The sequence below is a fragment of the Peromyscus eremicus genome, chromosome 2 (assembly GCF_949786415.1).
Source record: "Peromyscus eremicus chromosome 2, PerEre_H2_v1, whole genome shotgun sequence".
Taxonomy (NCBI): domain Eukaryota; kingdom Metazoa; phylum Chordata; class Mammalia; order Rodentia; family Cricetidae; genus Peromyscus; species Peromyscus eremicus.
This window is the reverse complement of record NC_081417.1, coordinates 121,766,933-121,784,901: the sequence shown is the minus strand read 5'-3', so window position 1 is coordinate 121,784,901 and position 17,969 is coordinate 121,766,933. Positions and strand designations below refer to the sequence as shown.

At 47.3% G+C, this 17,969-nt stretch overlaps 1 protein-coding gene across 4 annotated transcripts in view; it reads right to left on the bottom strand.

The window, feature by feature from the left end:
* Positions 1 to 17,969, bottom strand: part of Yipf1 (Yip1 domain family member 1) — a 36,353-nt gene that overhangs the window by 10,994 nt on the left and 7,390 nt on the right. Inside the window, exons 1-6 of one of the 4 annotated variants that reach the window (XM_059254642.1) lie at positions 14,979 to 15,093; positions 14,686 to 14,754; positions 13,645 to 13,724; positions 9,223 to 9,386; positions 6,102 to 6,182; positions 5,774 to 5,861 (exon numbers count right to left, since the gene is read on the bottom strand). In XM_059254642.1, the coding sequence (XP_059110625.1) occupies positions 5,774 to 5,861; positions 6,102 to 6,182; positions 9,223 to 9,386; positions 13,645 to 13,675 (364 nt within the window). In that variant the 5' untranslated portion in view covers positions 13,676 to 13,724; positions 14,686 to 14,754; positions 14,979 to 15,093. Of the gene's footprint in view, positions 1 to 5,773; positions 5,862 to 6,101; positions 6,183 to 9,222; positions 9,387 to 11,626; positions 11,756 to 13,644; positions 13,725 to 14,685; positions 14,755 to 14,978; positions 15,106 to 17,969 lie in introns of those variants that run through there. The other 3 variants (XM_059254641.1, XM_059254643.1, XM_059254640.1) reach the window with 3 other exon arrangements.

Sequence of the window (17,969 nt, the reverse complement as noted above, 5' to 3'; positions counted from 1 at the left end):
AACACTCATACATACATGAGAAAAATAAATAAATCTTAAGGGAAAAAAGTCCATAACGTACTTAATCACCATCATTGTGTGTGCAAGTATGTGCACATACCCATGTGTTTGTGCATGCCTGAGACATACAGAGACAGAGAGACAGAGCTGGAGAGACACAGGTAAATGCTGTCATTTTTCCTTTCCTTTTTTTTTGGACAAACTTATATTTTTAAAGTTTTACACATGTATATAATGTACAGTGACCACTCTCACATCCCACCCTCTCCTGTCTCCTTACAACAGCTGTCTGTCCCTCTGTCCCCTACAAATCTTTCTCACATTTGTGTCCTTTTGTTTTATTTTACACCAAGTTTAGAAGTTTAACCAGGGCCATCCATGTGACCATGTGTTTGGAGTTGTCTCCTTCCCTTCCTAATGAAAAGGTGATTAGTCACAGCTGGGCATAGTCACACATGCCTGTAATCCATCCCAGCACTCGGGAGACAGAGGCAGGAGGATTGATGCAAACCTGGTCTACACAGTGAGTGCCAAGTCAGACAGACAGCCCACAAAACCCTCCTGCACAAGCAATAACATAATAGTTCCAGGTCCAAAGAGAACACAGGGGAAAAGCAAGCATGCTTCCTTCCCTCGGGTCCCAGCTCTGCGTGTGTCTCCTGAGAGCGCCCACTGTTTCTAGTGAATCCTGCCAGAAACAGTCAACACACAGGAGCAGTGGTGTGGATGGATATGTGTGTGCATGCATGTGCATGTCTGTGCATAGGCTATACAGATGACGAGACGCACATCTGGCTGTGCACCTTTCTATTCTAACCGTCATCTCCCCTGGAGACTCTCCCCCAGCTCCTCATGAAAACAGCAAGTCCTTTCATCGTGTGCTTGGTTTCTCTTTTTGCTCTGTTTGGTTTTGTTTTTTCGAGACAGGGTTTCTCTGTGTAGCCCTGGCTATCCTGGAACTCACTTTGTAGACTAGGTTGGCCTCAAACTCACAGAGATCCCCCTGCCTCTGCCTCCAAGTGCTGAGATTAAAAATGTGCACCATCACTGACGGCATGATTGATTTCTTAACACCATCCCTATCCCCTTTTACCTAGAAAAGGTATTAAGGGGTCTGGAAAGATGGTGTAGCAGTTAAGAATACTTGTTGCTCTTGCAGAGGACCTGGATTCAATTCCCAGCACCTACATAGTGGTTCTCAACCATCTATAACTCAAGTTCCGGGGGATCCAACACCCTTCTCTGACCTCCGCATACACCAGGTATGTATGTGGTGCATATACATATGGAAAGGCAAAATACTCATACATATAATAAAACAAATAAATCTTAATTTTTTTTTTTAAATTGGGCAGTGGTGGCACACGCCCCTTTAATCCCAGCACTCAGGAGGCAGAGCCGGGTGGATCTCTGTGAGTTCAAGGCCAGCCTGGTCTACAGAGCGGGTTCTAGGACAGCCATGACTACACAGAGAAACCTTGCACACACACACACTCCCTCCGCCTCAATTTTTCTTTAAAGTACTATGGGTCTTGGAAGACGACTCAGTCAATAAGAAGCCTGCCATGCAGGACTGACAATCTGCATTTGGCTCCCCAGCACCCATGTAAAAAAACCACACATGGTAGCACATGCTGTAACCGCAGATTCTTGGGGAGAAGGGGCAGGAAACAGAAATTGTAAATCTCTGAAGCTCCCTGAACAGTCAGACTAGCCAAATAGATGAGTTTCAGATTCAGTGAGAAACCTGCCTCAGGAAAGAAGGTAGAAAGTAGTCAAGGAAAGACACCCGTGTCAACCCAGATTTCCACACAAACACACAGGTATGCATATGTGTGTATGCATGCATGTACGCACACACAACACACATATACCACACACATACACAACACCTCACACATAAAAAAATTAATTTACTATGTAGAACAAACAATGATTTTTAAATTGAGATATTTAAATTTTTCATTTTCACTAATATTTGGCAGTATCTTTGGAGCTAATTTCAGACATCTTGAAATATCATAAAATTAATAAAATTACTGCATCTGGGGAAAATCACACAGATGGATGAGGGCCTTTCAAAGGCAAGTGTTGACTCCTGAAGGTAGAAAAGGGAACTGAGGCAATGACTCTCAAGGGGCCACCAATACCAGCTTCCCACAATCCACTTGCTTCCTCACCAGAGTGCAGGCTCCGGGCCACGGTCCAGGGTAAATCCCACGGTATTATTTTAGCTTACTATACCACAAGAGACATAAAAATCAAAACAAAACATACGAAACCTCCACTACCAAAAAGCTTTGCTAGGGCTGGAGAGATGGCTCAGTGGTTAAGAACACTGGCTGCTCTTCCAGTGGACCAAGGTTCCATCTCAGCACCCACAAGTGTCTGTAATTTTAGTTCCAGGGGACTTGATGCTCTGGCCTCCACAGGCACCAGGCAGGCACGTGATGCACAATGTATACACAGGCAAAACACCCATACACATACAATAAAATAATAATAACAATAACAATAAAGTTTTGCCAGGCCATCCAAGCATAAGAGCACAAGTGGCCAACAGTATAGTGTCATATGACTTGAAAGCACAGAACATACACAGCATGCTCTCTGCCAGTATTTACTAAATACACACACTACTGCTAGGCCCTGGGCTAGGCGCTTGGCACACAGCAATGTGCGATAGGGACATAGTCCCTGCCTGCAGTACATCAGGAACCACACCGAGGTACTGTACAACATCTAGTCTTAGGAGTCTGCCGGGGACACACCAGAAGGGTGCCAAACCTAGAGCCAGGCCTGTCCCAGCTGGATCTAAAGAAGAGCAGGAGTTTCAAGTGAAGAGGTAGAAAAGACTGCTGAATCAGGGCCAGGGAAGAGCATGCACAAAGGCCAAATTCAAGGAAAGACTGTCAAGGTCAAGGGGACAACCAGAGGTTGCAGACGGACAAGGCCAGACCATGGAGGGCCCGAGGAGTCCTGTTTGAGAGAGGGATTTATCTTTCAGCAAGAGGAAACCTGGTGTGGGAGGCAATTATGCAGCCACCCCTCTGTGTGAGTAAGGGATTGGCTCCCGGGTGCTGAAGGACACGCACATCATGGGATGCTCAAGTCCTTTTGTATAAACTGATAGACTGTTTGCATATCATCTCCACACAGCCGCCCACACACTTCCATCGCCTTCAGATTACCTGTAATACCTAATGCAGTGCCAGTGCTGTGTGAGGTCATCTACTGGACCATTTGGAGATGATGACCAAGACCTGTGTGTGTTAGCACAGATGCAGCATTTCCCAAACTTACTCCTGAGCTCTGGTGGGTTGAATCACAGATCAGATCCTAGGGACAAGGAGTCCACTGTACCCATGGATGCCTTGCCTGCCATTCTTTGGCAGTTCCGAGCCCTAAGCTAATAACACAGACACTTCAGGCCTAAAAGGCCACGGATACCTGCTTACCACTCTGCCTGTTTAACTCCGATGCACGCACTCACCCTCGGACAGAAGCAAGAAACCTGTCCTAGCTTTAAACTGTCTTCTGACGTATTTTTATACTCCTTCTCTCCTCATTGCAGGCTTTGAATGAACCCCCAACTGCTTAAGAACAAAATCTAAATCCCTCAGGCTGATAGAGAAGGCCCATGATGATCAAGGCTCAGTAACCTTTTTTCCAGCTACCTGATCCAGTGTCATGCAGCATACACTCACTCTAGCTTCTTCCAGGTTCCTTCATTTTGCCTTCTCTCTCCCCTTCTCCTCCCAAATCCCAACTCTGACATGGTGAAAGTGGAATGAAACCTAAATTTGGGTTAAATTTATAATGAAGGGCATTTCTAAAATTATTATATATTAATTTTATTATATACAATGTTTTAATATATAGTATATTAATAGAGTGTTGATAATATTTAATGTATTATTATATGATTGATTTTATATTGTGAAATATTTGTAACAGAGAAAACAGCAAAGAATAATAAAACGAACAGGTGTATGTGCATATACTGCTTTAAAAATATCTTTTTAATAGGGCTGAGGAAATGGCTTGGTAAGAATCTGACGTAAAAGCATAAGGATCTGAATTTCATCTCCTACCCTCATGTGAAAGGCCAAATACAACCATGCACACTTGTAACCCAGTACTGGGGAGACTGTGTAAGAGGGGGCCTGGGACTAATAGATTCTGGGGAGACAGGGTAAGAGGGGGAATGGGACCAGTGGGTGCTGGGGAAACATGGGCAGGAGGGTGACTGGGACCATGACCAGCCAGTCTAGCCAGGTCAACAAGCTCCAGCCTCAGTAACCCTGCCTCAAATAATTAAGTGAAGAGAAACTGAGGAAGACACCCATACTGACCTCTGGTCTCATCTATGGGAGTGTGCACAACTGTCAATGATATCAAAACAGCATTCATAGCCTTCAGCAGCTTCCTCTTCATTTGTCATTATTCTGACATCTATCCATGTTGATGCTTACAGAGCTCACTCTAAGAACTACAGAGATCCGTTTGCCTCAAAGAACAAAGTGAAAAGCAACCTAGAAAGACTCCTAATGTCAACTTTGAGTCTTCACATACAGGCTGGAGTGCCCCAAATAAGGACACACATGAGGTCAAATGACAACTTTTGTGAGCTGATTCCTTCCTCCACTGGGTTTTCAAGATCAAACCAAGGTCATCAGCCTTGCACAGCACGTACTTTTACCCATGAGCCATCTTGCCGGCCTGGTCTTGATTGTTACTTTGACTAGATTTAGACTCACCTAGGGAACGCACCTCTGGGCGACCGTGAGGACATTTCCAGAAAAGACTAACTGAAGGAGAAGAGCTGCCTTCAGAATGGACAGCCCAGCACAGGGAGTCCAAGGAAAGAAGAATGTCGCCAGCTTGCCTCATCTCCCCTCAAATACAAAAGGCCATGGTGTGCAGCCCTTTCCTCAGGAGCCCTGGGTGAGCCTCTGCGTTTTCCTCAGATAGCCAAGGAGTCAGGGGTCACAACCGTTCCTTAGCCCATCTCTGTTTTAGACTCTCAATGGAAAGCCATCCCCCCACACACACGCCGCCGCCCCCCCCCTCGGCCCCCTGGTAGCTGAGAAGGAACTCAGTACATGAGTGACAAAGTATAAGAACTGGATCAGTCACTTCTCTATGGCTGTGGTAAAACACGTGACCAAGGCAACTCAGAGAAGGTTCGCCGGGGCTTACAGTCCATGGCCATCACAGTGGTGAAGCGTGGCAGCAGCTGGCAGGCAGAACAGCTGAGAGCGCGCATGTTGGACCATAACTGGAAATGGCATGTGGCTTTTGAAACCTTAAGGCCTGCCCCCAGTGACATACTTCCTCCAGCAAAGCCATACCTCTTAATTCTACCCAAACAGCACCACCAGCTGGGGACCAAGTGTTCAAATGCCCGAGACTGTGGAGTGCGGTCAAACAACCACAAAAACCTACTCCACACTCGCCCTACACCACCCAGTCCTCCGTGGAGGAAAATCAACAGCACTCAGAAAGCTTCATCCTCCTCAAGCTGACACTGACGTCACCTGGAGCCTTCCAAAGGACGACTAATAACTGCAGCTGCAGGACACAACGTAACATGAAATTCCGTACCCCTCCCCTACCAAATTCTTTGCAAAGATTGTCCCTAAATCTCAGAGAGTCAACTAAAAACGTTGTACACCTTACTAACAGTGAAATTCTCTAACTGTCCAGACAACCCTCCCGTTTACTGGAACTTACCAGGATGGGGCAGAGAAGCCAAAGGCACTGTACATACCGTAGAGATCTGGGTTGCTGCGGACATAGAGCCTCACAAAATTCTTCCCAGGAACCGGCAGCAGAGACCCTTTTATTCTGTCAAAGACCTGCAAGGCAACACAGCAGGAATTCCACTGAAGGTTAATTTTCCTTAGGATTTAAGCTATTCAACTACTCCAAAACTGGAAGTTGGTTATTTGAGCTTTTGTAGCAGAGTTTTCACACGCAGTAAGCCTCTGTGCTTTGGGAAGACCACGTCCATTACAGAGGCTCTCACAGGATGCTTGCTCCGTCAGAAGAAACAAGTCCCCCTTACAGAAAATAAAGAGCGAAGCCCGTTCACAGACCTGGTAAGTGTCCACATCAAAGAATGTCTGATAGTATTCAAACGTCCAGAAGGGAGAGCTTTTCTTCTGGCCGGCCAGTAACTGTCAGAGGGAAAAAGAAACAAGGTCAACTCCAAACACTCCCAATTTCTTCTACCTTTTCTTTTAACTATTTACATACATATATATTTATATTTCATATGTATATACATATATTTCATATATATGTGAGTATATATAATCTGCACGTATACCTGCACACCAAAAGAGGACATCGGATCCCATGTGACTTAGTTAGGGTTTCTACTGATGTGAAGAGACACCATGACCATGGCAACTTTTTTTTTTGTTTGTTTGTTTTTTGTTTTTTTGAGACAGGGTTTCTCTGTGTAGCTTTGCGCCTTTCCTGGAACTCACTCTGTAGCCCAGGCTGGCCTCGAACTCACAGAGATCTGCCCGCCTCTGCCTCCTGAGTGCTGGGATTAAAGGCGTGTGCCACCACCGCCCGGCTCATGGCAACTCTTATAGAGGACAGCATTTAACTGGAGTAGCTTACAGTTTCAGAGGTTCAGTCCATTACCATCATGGTGGGACATCGTGGCACACAGGCAGACATGGTGCTGAAGAAGGAGCTGAGAGTTCTACATCTTGATTCGCAGGCAACAGGAAATGAACTGTCTCACTGCGTGTGGCTTGAGCATATATGAGACCTCAGAGCCCACCTCCACCTATCCTGGCCTTTTTGGGCACCAGGTATACATAGGTAGACAGAATACCAATAAGCATAAAAATTCATTTTTTTTTAATTAAAGGTTGTTGAAAACTATTTTCCAAGATTAAAACTTAATACACTGGCATAAAACTAAAATCTATCCTGAATGTTTAAATGAATAGATTTTTGGGGGGCTGGAAAGATGGCTCTGAGGTTATGAGGACTTGCTACCTTTGCAGAGGACCTGGGTTCAATTCCCAGCATTCCCATGATGGCTCACAACTGCCCCTAATTCCAGCCCCAGGGGATGCAGTGCCATCTTCTGGCATCCTCGGGCATTGCAATCATTTGGTGCACAAACACATACTGGCACATAAAGTAAAAATAAATACACCTTTTTTGAAAAAGGAACAGATTTTCTTAAACTATTGCTTTGCATTTAGTAACAGTTAACGTTTCGGATTTTTAAATTCTGTTTTTATTTATGTGTATGTATCTGTGTGTTCACACACAGGCATGCAGGTACCCACAGAGACCAGAAGGTGCTGGATCCCCTCAAGTTGCAGTTATAGGTAGTTTGGGGTCCCCTGATAGGGGTGCTAGGAACCAAACTCTAGTCCTCTGGCAGAGCAGCAAGTGTTCTAACCACTGAGCCACCTCTCTCTAGACTACTTGGTTCTTTTTAGGTACTATGTCACATACCCAAAGGCCACTGGGTCAGCAGTGAAAACTGCCCTGTTCCCTGAACTTGGTTCCTATCCCGTCAGGCTGGCCCTTTCACAACTGTAATTTTGTTGGTAACCCATCTTCAGTCCTGGCCTCTGTAAACATTTTTGGCCCAGTTTGTGTTTCCTAGGTTACAAGGATCCCACCTAAACCTAACATTCAAGGGCTGAGTCCAGCCCAGTCCAACAAGAGGGACGAGAGGCCAAGGCCTGCTCCTGGCGCCCTAATTAGACATGGAAACCTCTAAGGAAAGTGTGAGACAGGGAACCACAAGCAGCCTGCAAACGAGCAAAGAGAAATAACTGGAAGCTATGGGCAAACGGGTTAAGACTAGTGACCACGAATATGCCACTCACTCTGACCACAGACAGGACCGTCCTTAGACTTTTACAGTTTTGTTCTCTTTTTATTTGAGATAGAGTCTCACTATGTAGCCCAAGCTGGCCTTGAACTCCTAACCATCCTGCCTCATCCTCTGGAGTGCCTCGATTTCGGGGACATACAACCACGCAGGCTTCCCTGAGCTTCACTGCATGGCTGATGTAAAACGTCAGTGGGAGCTGTAACACACACACACACACACACACACACACACACACACACACACACGAGCACATGCTGAGCCATGAGCGGAGCTGTGGAGCTGCACTGAGTTTCTGTCCTTTCCTAGAGAACACAGACACTCCAAACCTTCCCTCCGAGTGAGATGTACCCCCTGGCTCCTGGCCACTCTCCCAGCGGGGCAGCCTGCGGCCCACTTCTCCAATGCCTGCTCTGCAGTCTTCTGGATGGCTTTTCTAGAACAGACTCACCTTCCCCTCACTGCAGGGTTAGTCTGCTGGTTTCCATCCCACTTGTGACAAAGGACCCACGGGGCTGCCGATGGTGCCCCAGAGCCGCAGTGAAGCCACTACTACACACTGAGAAAGTGTTCCTCTCGTGGGTTGTGGGCACAATTCAACACGCTGAACGCTGAAGAAATACTGTTCCCCTCACACACCCAATCGGAGGGAGGCCTCCACGTCTCTCCTTCACCCACACCGTCTCCCAAACCCTGCTTACTGCACTCCCACTGATTCCAGTCAAGACCATTTTGCTTGGCTCTGGCTGGCTGCACTCTACTCTGTCTTCCTCCAACTTATATTTAAGGCCACCAAATACAAGCTATCTTTAAACTTACCCAGATACATGGTCTAAATTGTCCACTGGCTCCCGATGATGTTCAGAATGTATGGGAACTCACTGTGAATGGACGGATGGATGTAAACTCACTGGGTCCTGGCCTGTCTGTAGCCTCACCTCCAGCCTTCACACATCCTTCGCTCCAATGCAGAGGACAGAGGTTGTTCCTGGCTGCACCACGCTCTTCCACACCTCCGTGACTTTACTAAGACCCTTCCCCTTGCCTCCATCCCCTCTGCCTATCTTCTTCCCCCCAACACCTTCCCTCTTAGACAAAGTGTCACTGACCCCGGAAAGCCTTCCCTAACCCTCCTCTGCTCCCCTGACCCACACACCCACAAGTGCTTCCCACAGGTGATGGTCTGTTTACCTGTCTGTCTCCCCCAAGAGGATGTCACAGGTCACACACCTTTGTGTCACCACTGCCTGGCACTGAACCAGGAACACAACAAATAACAAGTAAACACATGGACGCTAAGCTCTGAGCCAGGAAAAGGAAAAAACTGAAAGGCAAGCTCGAACCTCGGTCTCGTCAGAGTCATTGTTCCCCAGCAGCTCATCATCCTCTTCTCTCCCCGAGCTTCCTCGGGGTCTGGCTGGGTGTTTGGAAGTCTCGTCGGGATCCTCAATGCTTATCGTGGTAGCATCTGGGTTTGCGGCTAGCAAAGTGGTTCCATCGCCAAATTCTGAAACGAAGCAAAGCGCAAAGGCCTGGAGACCTTCCCACACTGGCAGCTGGGTGCTTGCCACCGGGGGAAGCCCTGGTGCTGAGGATGGAGCTCAGTGGTAGAGCACACGACCAGCATGCCTAAGGACCTGGCTTCCAGCCCTCATGCTTCTTGACTATCTCAGCTCCGCCATGAACTTTATCAGAGGAGCTGAACCAAAGCCGAGGAGGCTTTGAAAACAAGCTCAGCACTAGGGAGGCTGAAGCTGGAGGGTTTCGTTCAAGATCCACCTGAGCATACAACACAGTGAAGGAGGGGTGGGGAGTATTATCTAAGTCTTCAGTAGGGTACCCGATCCACCTGAACATCTCCGACTCAACTAAGTCCTATATAATCACCATAGAAACCATGAGGACCAAAACAAAGTGGAAATAATAGAATAAAAAATCACTCAGCTTATAGCCGGGAGGCGGTGGCGCATACCTTTAATCCCAGCACTTGGGCAGAAGCAGGCAGAACTCTGTGAGTTCAAGGCCAGTCTGGGCTACACAGTGAGTTCCAGGACAGCCAGGACTTTTATACAGAGAAACCCTGTCTGGAAAAATGGAAACAAAGCAGATCACTCAGCTCCATCACACAAAGGCAAACACTAGGAGATCCTGGTTGACTTCCTTTCTTTGCACAGCAAGATTTTTGCCAGTGATGATCACTCTGTCATACAATAAATACTCAGCCGACAGGGTGCCAGGTCCTGCTATTTGGTGTGCTAATATCTAACAAACAATTCTATAACCTGTTTTGTACACTGGCGATTATATAGAAATAATGACCTTTTGTCTTTGTTTTTTTCAAGGCAGGGTTTCTCTGTGTAGCTCTGGCTGTCTTGCGACTTACTCTGGAGACGAGGCGGGCCTCAGACTCACAGAGATCCACCTGCCTCTGCCTCCCGAGTGCTGGGATTAAAGCATGTGCCACCACTGCCCGGCTAACAATGACTTTATGTTATAATAGTTTTTTTTTTTTAAGTATACAAGAAATGACAGTGTAGACAAAGCTTTTAGGGGACGACTACAGGAAAGAACACACTATAACATATATATATATATGTATATATACATATATACATATGTATATATGTATATATGAATGAAGATGCCATGGTGACATCCATTACTTCCCAAGCTAACCTGAAAAATAAGTAAACAAAGGAACAAGAGAGAGAAGAAAAGAAAAGAAAGGAAAATTAGAGAATATGAGACTTTGGGGACTACAGTCTCAAGATGATCACTAATCAGTACAACCACTAAGTCATCTTGTGTGTGTGTGTGTGTGTGTGTGTGTGTGTGGTGTGTAATCATCTGCACATGTATATCTGCATATGTATGGGGAGCTAAAGTTCACATCAGGCATCTTCCTCCATCTTTCTCCACTTTCTTTATTGAGGCAGGCACTCTTACTAAACCCAAAATTTGTCAATTTGGGTGACTTAGGGTTTCCTATTGCTGTAAAGAGACACCATGAGCTATAGCAACTTTTATAAAGGAAAACACTTCATTGAGGCTAGCTTACAGATTCAGAAGTTTAGTCTATTATCATCATAGCTGGAAACATGCTGACATGCAGGCAGGCATGGAGAAGGAGCTGAGAGTTCTACATCTTGATCCGCATACAACAGGAAGTGAACAGTCTGCCACACTGGCCACAGCTTGAGCATATATGAGACCTCAAAGCCTGCCCCCACAATGACACCTGTCATCCAACAAAGCCACACCTACTCCAACAAGGCCACATCTCCAAATAGCATCATTCCCTATGGGCCAAGCATTCAAACACATGAGTCCATGGGAGCCATACCTATTCAAACCACGACATCAGGCTAGATCAGCTAGCTGGCTTACCTGACGGAATCCTGTCTCTGCCTCCCTAGGGCTGGGATTCTGGATAGCCACCACACCTGCCCACTTCCTTCATGAGGTTCTCACACTTGCATGGCATCTGAGCCATCTCCCCAGCCCTAGGCCAGCTTTTTCAGACTCTTGGACTATACTGCTAAATTTGTCCAGAAGAACCTTTCTCATTAACTTCCACCAGCAGCGATGGAAACTTCTCTGAACACCCCAACACTCTGATTAGCTGTGCTGAATGAAATTCAGGACAGCACTAAAATTTTTTAGCCCAGGCTCGTCTCAAACCTGCAATCCTCCTGCCCCTGCCTCCTGAGTGCTGAGTGCAGGCAGGTACTACCACACCTAGCTTACCTCTGAACTTCTGAAGGCCTGCGGAAGCAGCAGTGGTCATCACTGTAACCCACACTGTAACTCACAGGTTCCAGCAGTGGAGTGGAGCTCTTAGCTCAGCTCACTCTTAGTGCCCACAGCAACATGAATACTTCATGGAGTATTCTCAATACTTTTCTGAATACAGAAAATCAAAGCAACAACGTTTAAGAGGCAGGCTACTGCCAGGCGGGTGGAGGTGGTGGCACACACCTTTAATCCCAGCACTCGGGAGGCAGAGGTGGACAGATCTCTGTGAGTTCCAGACCAGCCTGGTCTTACAAAGCGAGAGGGACCCAGGAGCAGACAAGAAGTGTGCACATGTGGACTGGCAGCAGGTGGCGCCCTCTGGAGTGTAAGGTGTGTATTCCACATACTCTCCTCTGCTAGGTCAATTTGAGCCTGTTGAGCAAGGCTGGGGTGGGGTGGTTTCTGACAGTAATGCTTTCCGCCCCGACATCCTGGCCTATCTGAAGCTCTTTTGCTTCCAGATGGAAGAAGAGTGACTTCTGCCAGAAGGCTCCTGAGCTCCACCTTGTCATCTACCATTCTTCCCCAGGACGGCCTTCCGGGCCATCCTCAGTACCACGTGCTCTTTTCTGAACCCAAAGTCCTTCACACCATTTTTATAGCGTCATCTTCATCGCTGACCGCCTCCTCTCACGTCACCTTGGGCTAACAAGCTCTGCTGGCCCGTCTGTGATCTGGAACACAGGCCAACCTTTAGCCTCTCTCTCTGGAGAGAGAGAGGAAGTTAAACCGTCTTCCTCCCTCGGCAGGGGCTTTGCAAACACTGTTCACAATGCTTGCACTTCCTCGCACTGTATGTCTAGACAGCGTGGCCAACGAAGGGCTCTTCGTTGAAGCAAGGTCTGAAGAAAGCAAGGAGGAGCTGTGTGAACTCTCTGGAAGTCACAAAGGCCCTAAGCTGGGACTCTATGAGGTCACAAGCCCCATGTGGCAGGGGAAGAGTGGGAAAGGACACGAGCTAAGAGAAGACAATGAAAAGATCAGAGGTAGTCAGTGGAGTCTGGTTTCCAAGCTTCCACTCCCAGTGAGGTGGGAAACAAGGAGCCGAGGAAGGCTGGACTATAATTTAGACCCACACAGTGTCAAAGGCGACACTGTACCCTGAACCTGATGGGATGGTGAAGAACAGCCGGATACTTGTTTTTTTTTTTTTTTTTTTGGTTTTTCGAGACAGGGTTTCTCTGTGTAGCTTTGCGCCTTTCCTGGGACTCACTTGGTAGCCCAGGCTGGCCTCGAACTCACAGAGATCCACCTGGCTCTGCCTCCCGAGTGCTGGGATTAAAGGCATGCGCCACCACCACCCGGCTTGTTTTTATATATGTGTATGCATGTGTGTCCGGGTGAGGGTATGCCACCTGTGTGCAGGAGCCTGTGGAGGTCAGAAGGGGGCGTCAGATCCCCTGGAACTGGATTTACAGGCTGATATGGATGGTGCTGGGAACCCAACTCAGGTCCTCTGGAACAGCTCTTACGGGTGCTCAAATACAAGATGGAGAATCATGGCTGTGACAGTGTTTGCCCAAGAAGTTTACAACAGTATCCACACAGCAAGTGCTTAGAAAACACAAGGCAAGGGCTATGCCCAGTTCATGATGTCTGCTGCCAATCAGAAGACTTCTGTGAGAAATATAAGCAGCTGATTGGCCAAATTAGAAAAACCTGGGTGTGGCCAACAGCCTCTTACCACGATGTCTGAAATAAGATCCTTGAACCTCTGCGTCAATAATGAAATCCACTGCCTTGGCAGCAGAAGCTATGGTTGTAAGGTGGAAGCCGGGCAGTGGTGGTGCATGCCTTTAATCCCAGCACTCAAGAGGCAGAGGCAGGCGGATCTCTGTGAGTTCGAGGCCAGCCTGGGCTACAGAGTGAGTTCCAGGAAAGGTGCAAAGCTACACAGAGAAACCCTGTCTCGAAAAAAACCAAAAAAAAAAAAAAAAAAAAAGATAAAGGTGGGCACCCAAATGCCATACCTTCAAACTGCAAGTCATCTGCAGCTGCCATTCAGCCAGAGGCTCTGTTCCCAGGGGTGAGGAAGAGAATTTCCAGAGGTCTAAAACAAAGAAATAAATAAGCTTAGGAAAACGGAACAATCTGCAAGAAATCATACCAAAAGAAAAGTCCATAGCCAGCTGCGGTGAGTGGTGCACACATTTAACCCTAGTGGCGGGCAGATCTCGATGAGTTTAAGGCCAGCCTGCTCTGCACAGTGAGATCCTGTCTTAAAAATTAAAAATGGGCCGGGCGGTGGTGGCGCACGCCTTTAATCCCAGCACTCGGGAGGCAGAGCCAGGCGGATCTCTGTGAGTTCGAGGCCAGCCTGGGCTACCAAGTGAGTTCCAGGAAAGGCGCAAAAGCTACATAGAGAAACCCTGTCTCAAAAAAACCAAAAAAAAATTTAAAAAAATAAAAAAAAATAAAAATGTATGTACATGCCTTTGTCTTGTGTGGCGATGGGAGTCAGTTCTTTCCCCCCACCATGGGGGTCTCAGGATGGACTCTGACCACACCTGGGGACAGTTGCCTTTAACCTGCTGAGCAATCTCCCTGGCACAACTGCTTTCCCTTGCCTATTTTCAGTGGGGATTGATAGTTTATGTAAGGATTACGTCTAAGCATCAGCTATTAATAAAACTGCTATAAAGGAACGGCTGCGGTTGCAGGTCATTTGAGAGAGTGCTTTGCCTAGCATGTTGGAAGTCCTGGGTTCAATACCCAGGACCTGCAAAATCCAGTGTATGCCTGTAATCCCAGCACCGAGGAGGTGGAGGCAGGAGGATCAGGAAGTTTAAGGTTGTCCTATGCTACTTGGTGAGGCCAATGTGGGTTACAAGAGGCCCCATATCAACACAGAAGAGCCTGGCTGCAGGGGTCGCTCACTGTGTGAATGTTTGGGGACCAGGTGAAGCCTGGAGATGGGAGCAAGTGGAAGGGAGCCTAGGATTGGGAGGGGTGATGGGGAAGGCACTCCAATGCAGCCGGTGTTAGGTCTCAGATGCTGTGGTCAGACAGACCTGGGTTTGAGTCCCGATTCTGTTGCTTCTCTGCTGTGTATGCGCTCCTCGAGGCCTCAGCTTCCTCATCTGTAAAATGGGTTCATGATGGTGTCTAGATCATTCTATAAGATAGTGCCCGTGAGGAGCTTAGTGCAGAGCCAGGCAATTAGCAGCCCTTGAGTGTTGGCTGGCGACCCTGCGCAGGGACCCGGGGATGCACAGGCAGACTTGGGGGAGGGGGAGCGCTGAGCAGCAGTGGTCCGGGCGGGCAGGAGATTCCCCAACTGGCCCAGAAGCCCCGACGGCCTCACCTCGCAGGGAGAGGGTCCAGCTGTCCAGGGAGGGTTGGGGCCTGGGATGCTCAGCACTAGTGGCCTTCCAGCCGGTTCCCGGAAGCCGGAGATCCGGGGGGAGGGGGGGGATTTCTCCGCCTCCTCCGGGCAGAGCCCCGCCCCCTCTCTTAAAGCAAGCGCAGCCTTGGAAGACTTCCCGCATGGAGACTCTGGGAGACGGGTTCCGCCCATCTCGTGGGACTTAAAGAGACAGGCACAAGTCGGGAGCATTCTCAGGAGTTCGGGAGTGTTTTACTCATTATTTATATCTTCTTCTTACGCAAATATAAAACAGAGCAATGAAAAATAATTGAGGAAAGGAAAAAAAAAATAGATCACCGATTCGAGGTTTCTCTGGAAAATTTAACCAGCGAGGAACGGTCCATAGCAGTCTGGCTTGTGAATAAAAGGAGTTTTTATCACTGTTCACCTGGGCGATGGCTAGGGATGGCCTCCCTCAGCTGTGCCACCCAGGCGTCTGACAGCCACCTCGAAAACAGCAGGACTCAGCAACACTGGCGTGGTCTGGCAAGCGACCTTGTGGCCAGTCTCCTGCCTGGGCCTGGTCAACGTCTCCGCCGCGGTCCTCATGGAGGAAGCTACCTTCTCCTCCCGTGTTAATCCCCTGGGCTGCCCTCTGCCCTGGCAATGCTCACCTGAATTGCTACTGTTTTTATATCTTTGCCAGCCGGTTAACACTTTGAGAACAGAGACCTGGAATGATTGTATTCTCTGCGTGGCCAGGACCAGCCAAGGCTGTTCACAGCACTCTAACACAGACTGAAAGGGTCTATAGAGAGTTGTTGCAGCAGCATACACAGCAGACACTTGATTCATAATCCACACAAGGAAACCAGTGTTTTTAGCCTCACCACACAGGGTACTTCCCTTTTGACTTCTAACATACCCTGCTTATTAATTATCGTTGATAACTGGGATTGCAGGAGTGTGCCATCATGTCCTGCTCTGGGAGACTTTGGACTAAGAGATGAGCTCCAGTGGAAAACGGCTCCTACTTTCTCACAGACAGATGACTCCAAGGGTCCTTGTGTACATTCCGATGTCAGCAGATGTGGCATCTCATCTTACTACTGAGCCATTGATTTAGTTTTCCCTGCTTTTTCTAGCCCTTATTATGCTAATTTAATAGGAAATCTCAAGCAGAGGCCGGGCACACAGCTCCCTTAGGAGAGTGCTATCTTGCTTGCAAAAGCACTAGGTTTAATCTCTAGCACCAGATGTGGTGATGTTTGGAACCCCAGCCCCAGTGAGGTGAGGTAGGACTACCAGAATTTCAAGGGACGTGGAAGACCCTATTTCAAAAGAACTAAGCACATCCCAGACAATCCAGAGTCCTCTGCTTTCCTTGGCTTATTGCACCCTCATAGGCCCCCCCAGACTGAGAAGCAGGGACATGATGATGAGCAGATGATCATGGGAACTGAAGGACTCCAGATGTTTAGGAACAGCAGCAAACTAAAAACAAAAAACAACGAAGAAACAAAACAAAAAAATCTTTATCTTTTGGGCATGATGCCTTTAATCCTAATACTTGGGAGGCCGAGACGGGCAGATCTCTGTGAGTTCAAGGTCAGCCCGGTCAACAGCAAGTTCTAGCTAATTGGGGCTACATAGTAAGAAGAAGTCTCAAAAAAGCCCAGTTTTATCCTTTTTTATTATTGGGGGTGAGTGCATGCACGCACACTCCACGGTGCGTGGGTGGAAGTCAGAGGACAGTTTGTGGGGTCAGGTCTCTCCCTCCACATTTACGTGGGTTCTGGGGAATCAGACTCGGGTCCTCAGACTTTCACACAATTGCCTGTACCTGCTGAGACACCTTGCTGGCCCTTAGTTATACTTTTTTTTTTAAATGTAAGTGTGCACATGGTGCATGTATAAGTGTGCATACATGTATGTGTAGAGGCCAGGGGACAATCCCAGGTGTCATTCTTGAGCCCTCCTCATCTACCTCCTTTGAGCCAGGGTTTTGCACTGGACTGGATCTCACCAATGGTCAGTGAGCCCCAGGTGTCCTCATGTCTCTGCCTCGAATGCTAGAGTTAAAAGTGTCTTCCACCACACCTGGTATCTCTGTGTGGGCGCTGGGGATCAAACTCTGGTACTTTATATTTACATTATGTTTATATTTACAAGGCAAGCACTTTCCCGACTGAGCCATTTCCTCAGCTCCTAGACAGAATTTATTAATTGACAATTAAATTGACCAATTTCTGAAGCAAGGTTACTCAGGGTTTTGAGATTAGTTCTCTAGTTAATGAAGCTTTGTCTTGATTTTAGTTTTCTTGAGGTATTGATAGATTTATTCTTTTTTCTCATATATATATGAAATATATATGAGATATATATTTATGACTATATATATTTCATACATATATATAATTTTTTTTTGGACAAAGGTCACTAAGATCCTGACTGGCCCAAGCAGGCTTGAAACTCAAAATTCTCCCTTAGCCTCTGAAGTATTGGGATTAAAGGTATGTGTCACTGTGCCTAGTTTAAGATTTTCTTTTTAAAATAGAACAAACGAATTTTTTAAAAATTTTTTAAGATTTATTTGTTTTAGGTATATGGTGCTCTATGCCAGAAGAGGGCACCAGATCTCATTACAGGTGGCTGTGAGCCACCATGTGGTTGCTGGGAATTGAACTCTGAACCACTGGAAAAGCAGCCAGTGCTCTTAACCGCTGAGCCATCTCTCCAGCTGCCAAACAAATGAATTTCATAGATGCTTTTTCTAGGCTGAATGAGAAAACATACTATCTTTCTATTATTAAGATGGCGTGTAATAAAAGACAAGTTCAGTGTTGGTGAGATGGCTCTGTGCTTGCCACCAAGCCCGACGACCTGAGGACCCACATGGTAGAAGAAGAGAACTGTCCCCTCCAGGTGTCCTCTGACCGCCACGTGAACATCATGTGACCCCTGCCCCCCACCCACGCACCCATAAAC